General features: G+C 37.7%; 2 protein-coding genes across 2 annotated transcripts; both read right to left on the bottom strand.

Moving 5' to 3' along the window:
* Window positions 1–1,837: 1,837 nt before the first annotated feature.
* On the bottom strand, window positions 1,838–5,610 carry LOC106306897. Its single transcript, XM_013743680.1, has 10 exons — window positions 5,276–5,610; window positions 4,933–5,167; window positions 4,757–4,843; window positions 4,489–4,658; window positions 3,918–4,057; window positions 3,582–3,753; window positions 2,876–3,467; window positions 2,681–2,793; window positions 2,299–2,542; window positions 1,838–2,209 (listed from the first exon to the last, which is right to left on the bottom strand). Exons 1-10 carry the CDS (start codon window positions 5,476–5,478, stop codon window positions 1,982–1,984), a joined length of 2,184 nt encoding a protein of 727 aa, XP_013599134.1. The 5' UTR covers window positions 5,479–5,610; the 3' UTR covers window positions 1,838–1,981.
* A 174-nt stretch (window positions 5,611–5,784) lies between these two features.
* Window positions 5,785–6,896, bottom strand: LOC106304352 (mitochondrial intermembrane space import and assembly protein 40). Its single transcript, XM_013740760.1, has 4 exons — window positions 6,674–6,896; window positions 6,378–6,415; window positions 6,167–6,292; window positions 5,785–6,098 (listed from the first exon to the last, which is right to left on the bottom strand). Exons 1-4 carry the CDS (start codon window positions 6,801–6,803, stop codon window positions 5,898–5,900), a joined length of 495 nt encoding a protein of 164 aa, XP_013596214.1. The 5' UTR covers window positions 6,804–6,896; the 3' UTR covers window positions 5,785–5,897.
* Window positions 6,897–7,327: the final 431 nt, after the last annotated feature.

Here is a 7,327-nt window from a genome sequence, read left to right as displayed (position 1 = left end):
GAGGAAACAAATTTCCGAGGAAATTCCGAGGATCACCAGTTTGTCGGAAATGTCCTCGGAATATACCGAGGGAGGACTTCGTCGGTATAATTCCTAGGACATTTCCGACAAACTAGTGATCCTTGGAATTTCCTCGGAAATTTGTTTCCTCAAAATTCTGTCGGAAAATTCCGAGGGATTTCCGAGGAAAGAAGAAATTCCGAGGAATTATTTCCGAGGACTTGTTTCGTCGGTATGTCGTCGGAATAACATTATTCCGACGAAATTCCGACGATTTTTTCCCTCAGTATCCTTGCTGTTTTCTTGTAGTGTCGATGTCTTATCTCTAAGATTATTAATATTCTTTTTCTCGTTATTGAGTCGTTGTATACAATATTTGGAATCAAATGATTGACAGTGATATATTCTTCTATATCTGAATGGTAAAAATAGTCAAATATGTATGCATTACCTTACGCATCACCCATTTATCCTGTAGCATGAATATTGTCAACTATATATTTACAAACCATTCAGTTTCGAGCTTTATATTGTTACATCATTTTCGGGGTCTATGTCCTTAGTCGGATAAGATATTTTGACTGTATAATATACGAGCAATCGAATATGTACGTAGACAGGTAGATAAAAGTGATTGGTCAAAGAAAAGATGCAAATAAATAAAAGTGAAGAAAAAGAAGAACCATAACAGAATATGACCGGTCACATTCAAATATGTAATTGTTAATATTTTCCCAAGTGCGTGTGATTTATCTATACTATTAAAGCAGGATCCTATTATTTTTTTTACCTTAATCTGTCATTTCTTTACTAACATTGTTTCATTAAAGGCAATCAAATAATATTAATAATACATCTATATTGGGCCGTTTTTTTCGGATCCAGCCCACTGTCCACGTCAGATCTCTCTTGGGCCATTTGGACCGATTAAGAAATCAGATCTAATTCTCACATTTTTTTTTCCTTTGGGCCATTGAGTCCAAGTTCGAATAATTTTTTTTCAACCATTCGTAATTATTATTTTTTCTTTTCTTAATATAATTTAAGCATTCATAAAAAAAAATTGTTTTTTCATTGAAAAGTATAAATCTTTATTAAAAGTATATAATTATTTCTATTAAAAATATTAACCACATAATAAAATTAATTTATCAGAGTTATACCAACTTAATTCATTAAAAAAATAAAGTTTAATTTTTTTAACATAAATAGTCATTTAAAATGAAACACGATAAATAAAGATAAAAAGTTTAAGTCTTTTATAAATTAAAATACAAATATATGAAATATGGCATTTACTAAATATTTGTCAATTGAAAAAAAAAAAAAAATGAACCCGCGCTTTGAAATCTAGTTTGACATTATTAACAAAAGTTTATAAATTAGAAAATCAAAAGTAAGAAATGTGACGTGAGAGCCAATTTGCCTTAGCCTGAAAGAAATATCTGGTCACTGGAGGACGATTCCACGCTTTTCCGGCATGTAAATGGGTTGGCCTTGCCATGCACTCTCGCTCGTGCATTGTCATTCCACGTAGTTTTTCTTAATTACATGACAAAATCCAAAATTATATATTCACAAGTCTATACAGTATAGACTATACTATATACGTTGTCAAAAAAATTCTATAACTATATACTGTATTCTCTTTGTCGTATCATAAGTTCGTAACTACACTTATCAGAGATGATTCTGTAGTCTTGGTAGTGCAATTCTTAGCATGAGAAACAAATATAAAATGAATATCTGATCATCAATAAATTGTTCAAATTCAATATATATATATATTACATCATTTCATCTAATAGTTACTGTTATACCATATTATATATACTCATAATGCAGTAACTCAAATGGTTCCATTGAAGAAACGAGTTTAAGTGTTTCATATTTCCGAATAAACCTGAACAATTACTGGAAAAAAACGAGAGAAAACATCTGCATGACGAAACAGAGACAATGTGCGTGAGAGAGACAAGTATCATTTCTTCTTCTTGCTTTCATCGGCTCTCATGAGCTGAACCGGAGCTGCTGGTACCCTAAACCACCATTCTCTGACCCGCCTCTCTAACCGGTCACTACTCGCTTTCCTCCACCCAACTTCCCTCGTGAACCACTCTACAAACGCCATCGTTATCAAGTACTTCACCGGAACAACCGCCAAGATCACTGCCACAATCACAAGCGATAGAGCCGATGTATCCGTCGCCTGTAAAACATACAAAACAGAGTGTGTTATATTAGCCGCAGACACCATTTTACCTTAATCGTCATCATGTTTTGATGACAGTATCATACCTGAGGAAGAATTGCGAGAGTAATGGCTCTTATTTTGAGGAGACCAACGTTAACGGTTTGAATTAGCGACTCAAATTGGCTGACTGCGTCTTGTAGTAGGAGTAGCTGCTCCACTGCGTTTTTACTCGGTGGAGCTTTGACTCGAACGGCTTTTGGCTCTTTCCCTTTGTTGAATTGCTTACGCCATAGCATTACCATAGCCGCCAGGACTAATACCAATGGTAGTATGAAACCGATCCACCCACTTCACAACATAAGAAGATCGTTGATGTCATTACACTTACACAGCAGATCAAAACATAGCATCATCACTTTCACGAGTTATCATGTGACGGAACTCTATCATCCTTTGTCATCATGTCTTATAAAGATGAAATCTTACCTGATTATCAAATAGCTCACTAAGATCACGAACACTGTCGATTTATAAGGCTCTTGCCAAGATGCTAAGAGTTTTATACGCAAGGCTAGTTTGATGAAAGGGAGTAATAGTTCCTACAATGAGATTATTGGTTAATATAGTAACAACGGAGCCAAAAACAAAAGTTAAAGATGAATAGAAAGTATCTCGTGATACCTTCATTACTGCAACATTAGTGTCAATTCCTTCTACTTTCACTTGTTCCACAGTCGCCTGAGCAGCTTCAGCTCTGTCTGTGTCTAGGATGGACTGTTTCAGAGCTATCTCCAATGGACTCGTCTCCCCAACACAAAAATCCCCTACGATTGTCATTTCTTCACCCATATTCGTACTAGTTTCTAGATTCAATCCAAAATGCTCAAGCAATATGAGTGAGACTGGAGATAAGTTTGAGGGCCATTTCATATACTGAACAGAACTGACATCAGACTGAACATCGGTGGTTATGCGAGAAACTCGTCTGTATAGAGCTTCTAAGACCATATCTCCACCAGGAAGGCTTTCTGCTAGGTTGAATATAAGCAATGTTTTGTATTGAGAAGAGAAGACTTGGAAAGCTTCCTTTATTGCACGGTAGCGGAATATGCCAAGGATTGCCCTTGCAAGTATTTCTGATCTTTGAATCCCTTTAAAGTTGTATTTTCGAATGAACCATTGCACACGAAGGATCTCCAGACATATACCCAACCAGTAGTCTCGACGAGCATTTCCTTTGAACTCCGTAAATTCAAAATATACCGGCTCTGGCCTGTACATACAAAAGAAGATAACGCAAAAGGAATAATATATCCATGAGTACGAGATATTGTGAATGGTCATTAAACAAGAGAGCAATAACATTGTATTTCACCAGCACACGTACACTATAATCGATTTGTACATGATGGCTTTATCAAAGATACGAGCACCCAACGGCCCTGTCAACTCAGGTTTGATGACCTGTTTTGTGTCTTCAGTGAGATCATATCGCATGGGCTTATCACCACCACCCATTGAATCAAAATACAGGGCACAGTTGGTAAGTGTCAGTTTTCCTACAAAAGGAAATGCTTGATACTTGTTAAAATGGAAACAAAATCAACCAACTTAAACCACGATTTTCGGGTTTCTCCGTTTTCTTAAGGTAGATTTTATTGCCAATTCAGAAGGTCAGCATAAATAAAATGTGATATATGCAAAGATATCTCCAGAAGTTTACCAGGCCATGCTGAGATGCCCACGTGTTTGAAAACTGGTAAAACAGGATTGCCACCATCTATATCAAGAACTATTTCCCCCTTGGCAAGCTGAAGACTGGCAGCTGAAGGTCCAAGAGAGCTTTTAGCAGCCTTGAAAATTCTGCAAAATAGAAAACGGGTGAGGAAAAATAAAAGAGAAACTAGATATTTGGAGGAAATAAACATCCGCAATCAAATGTAAGAAAACATGGTTTCTCTGTGGATCGATCTCATTCTAAATCAGACCCGTGATATCCAAAAAGATTCATACTTATTCTGATATCACTGATTGAACCACCGGTATAATTCATCTTCAACTCAATATTAGTTAACAAGCAACAATACAGTATTGACATTATATGTTGCCAGCTAAGGAATCATGAGTGAGCTTGATGTAAGAATAAAGTAAAAGCGATGCTAGAGAAGTAAAGCGAAATTAAGTACAAAAAATGACATGAAAAATACGGTTGATAACACTATCAGATGGTGCAACAAGTCAACAAATGCAGAAAAACAAAATGAGGGACTTTAAGAACAGTAGTTAGTTCATACTTGTCAAGTGTGCGGATGTATTTGTCATATACGAGAAAATGAAGCCTGTGGCCTGAAGAGCTAGTCAGTGCATCAAAAAGATTATGTACGGTGATTGCATCTGCAATGGCAGGACAAACCGGAGCGATTCTTGCAAAGGCCTCCTGTCCAACAGACTTTTTCTCATCAACCTGTTAAGCATATTTTCAGGAAGAAAAAAAAAAAGCCTGTTAGTTCCTTCCAAATTGAACTAACGCATAAACAAAAGAAGTCTTAAAATGGAAATAACCTGCATTGCCATAGATGTGGGACTTGAATAGAACAGAGACCACCCGTCGTCATCCTCAGAGTCCTGCGTGGAGGGAGACACTGCATCCTAAAATTGGAAAATAAGATATAACGCATCATCGTTCCAAATATCTCTATTTAAAGAAGAAAAAAATTGAACAAGATAAGAGTTCTAACTTTGCTCTCATTCTCACTAGTAACACTGGGAGTCTCCCAAGCAAGCATCATATCAAACATGAGCTGACGAAACTCTTGATCGCTAAGATAATTAGGCTGCTTCATTACTTGATGGAGAGCCTGAAACGAGCAGAACTCGAGAAAGTTCCTCGCGTACGTCAAGAGCTGCTTAACACTCTCAGGCAACTCTACATCAAATCGGTGTTGCAAATCTTGCGTTGGAATCTTGAGGATACTGAACAATCGGCAACACGAAAACAAATCCTAAATCAATCAATTAGAAGATGCAATCGCCAGTATAAACCTAATTAGGAGATCATATGGAATGTGTTCGAGAAAGTACATTGAACAGCGGGAGACGACGGAATTGGCGAGAAGCGAGAGCTGAGGGATAGGTTTCGGGGAAGCGATAGGCGACGGAGAACCATCTCCGTCACGGCCGGCGGAGGATTTCTTGCGGTGGAATAGGGATTTCAAAGAGTTCTGCTGGTTTCTCATGAAGCTCTCCAGCATTCCCACTTTCGCATCGACGCCGTCTTCTTCCATCGCGCAATCAATCGGATCAGAATCGTAACCCTAGAACGCCTCTCAGATTCTACTCCTTTCTTCCTTCGAGTGCAAGCTTCGCAGATTCGTTAGTCACGCAACTATCTATCTCTATTGAGTACTGTGAGAGATCCTTATCCACGCTTTGCAGTTTTAACGAAAGCATTTATTAACTTCTAATTAGAATCTCAAACCAAACCGAATTAAGCCGGTCGGTTATATTATTATGATACGGAACTTGCTCTGTGAATTAAACCAAACGGTTAAGCTACTGAATAAGCGATACATGAGAATGTAAACTAAGAAGCAAACGGCCACACAATGTATTCTTATACTTTCTTCAGTTTGTTGTTCGTAAGAGAAGAATAGGAGAGAAAAGAATAAGCTTTTAGTGTTGACTCCGTTGTGTTGTTGAGGTTCTAAAGCTTGGATTTGCCACTGCGAGGAGGGTCCTTTGCCCAGAGAGGAGGGATGATTCTATGGTCTTGCTGCACAGGCTGCTGCTGCTCTTCCTTTCTCTCGGTCTCTTTCTCGTCCTCTAGAACCTCTTTAGAGAATGCGTTTGGGTTGGCTTTGACACATTTTTGCAATGCCACGAATGGATGCACACAGTCTGATCCCTGCAACAAACAAATGTTTTGTCAGCACTTGGTTCCATCAGCCTAAACAATCTAGTAGCAAGGTTTACCTTTTCTTCAGCAGTGCTGATGAGAAAGCAACGGAACGCTTCAGTGAACTGAGACCCGCAAGATCCATTGCGGAGATCAGCTATGCAAGGACAATCGAGAGCTTTCTGTGCCTTGGCTTCAAGCGACTGATGGGAATTGGTGCTTTGTCAGAAAAAAAACTCAGAAAAGAGCTTGCGAATAAACAGAGTAAGAGAGAGTGGGAGGAATAACCTCGTTCTCATTGTCACCTTCACCAAATGCTGCAGCTTCTGTAACATTAATGGAGAGGGCAAGGATGTCAAATATCACTCAGAGAAGAACACAAAAACTACAAAGAGCTTATAAATGGTACTCAGAGAGCTAAAACAAGAACATAAACTACAAAGACAAAGACTTGAGAATAAGGCAATTTCAATGGTAATCAAAAGCATAGACTAAAACGGAAAAAAAAAAAGAATTCACAAAAAGAATTGACTTTTCAGCTAATATATAGCCATTCATTTCGATGGAGATATAGAAAGCCGAACCTGCAAGGAGAGACCCCATCGAAGTATCATCGCCATCAGAATCCCGCGGCGAATTCGTGGAAGGAGGAGGGGTATTAATCGTCGGCGTTGTGGATGAGGCAGAGTTGTCGTTACTCTGAGCTTGACCCATCTCTCCCTTTCTCCTCCGTCTGAGCAAAAACCTCCAAAGTTAGCCGACGACGAGAATCAGATCCCGCAAAAATGAAATGGAATCTATACATAGCCCAGATTATCATTATATGGGCTTTATGATCTATTGGGCTTGAGTTCGAAAGCCCTGCTCTTTTGTTTCTGTGGTAACTTTTTGGTTCTTGGTGGGCAGAAGAAAGAAAGATTCAATTTCTCTTGTTAATTTTCCAAAAGGGCCCCCCGAAAAAAGAGAGAAAAGTTCAATTTCATCCGAGACAAATCCAATCCTCTCATACCCCTATATCTTATAACACAATTTCAAAAGGACCCTTTTGTTCTTTTAATTTTATATGTCAAACGAAAAAATCATAAAATTAAAATGGAAACGTTAATATTTTTTTATTTGATTTATACAATTTGATAAAAATATTTCAAAAATCCAAAAACGTTGTTTTCCATATTTTCGAAAAAATCATTAAAATATGATTAAAAACGATTTTAAAATATTTTTTTTCTGAATTTGAA

Source organism: Brassica oleracea, chromosome C7, assembly GCF_000695525.1.
Source record: "Brassica oleracea var. oleracea cultivar TO1000 chromosome C7, BOL, whole genome shotgun sequence".
NCBI classification, from domain to species: domain Eukaryota; kingdom Viridiplantae; phylum Streptophyta; class Magnoliopsida; order Brassicales; family Brassicaceae; genus Brassica; species Brassica oleracea.
The sequence above is the reverse complement of the archived record's forward strand: the minus strand, read 5'-3'. Positions and strand labels throughout refer to the sequence as shown.

Bases quoted from the DNA above. Each gene is read 5' to 3' on its own strand.
- LOC106306897 (XM_013743680.1), bottom strand. From the start codon at position 5,478: ATGGAAGAAGACGGCGTCGATGCGAAAGTGGGAATGCTGGAGAGCTTC. The intron at 4,844-4,932 runs GTTAGAACTCTT...TTCCAATTTTAG, and splicing joins CTAGTGAGAATGAGAGCAAA to GATGCAGTGTCTCCCTCCAC. The intron at 4,659-4,756 runs GTTATTTCCATT...TATGCTTAACAG, and splicing joins CCACATCTATGGCAATGCAG to GTTGATGAGAAAAAGTCTGT.
- LOC106304352 (XM_013740760.1), bottom strand. From the start codon at position 6,803: ATGGGTCAAGCTCAGAGTAACGACAACTCTGCCTCATCCACAACGCCG. The intron at 6,416-6,673 runs GTTCGGCTTTCT...TTAATGTTACAG, and splicing joins GATGGGGTCTCTCCTTGCAG to AAGCTGCAGCATTTGGTGAA. The intron at 6,293-6,377 runs GTTATTCCTCCC...AATTCCCATCAG, and splicing joins AAGGTGACAATGAGAACGAG to TCGCTTGAAGCCAAGGCACA.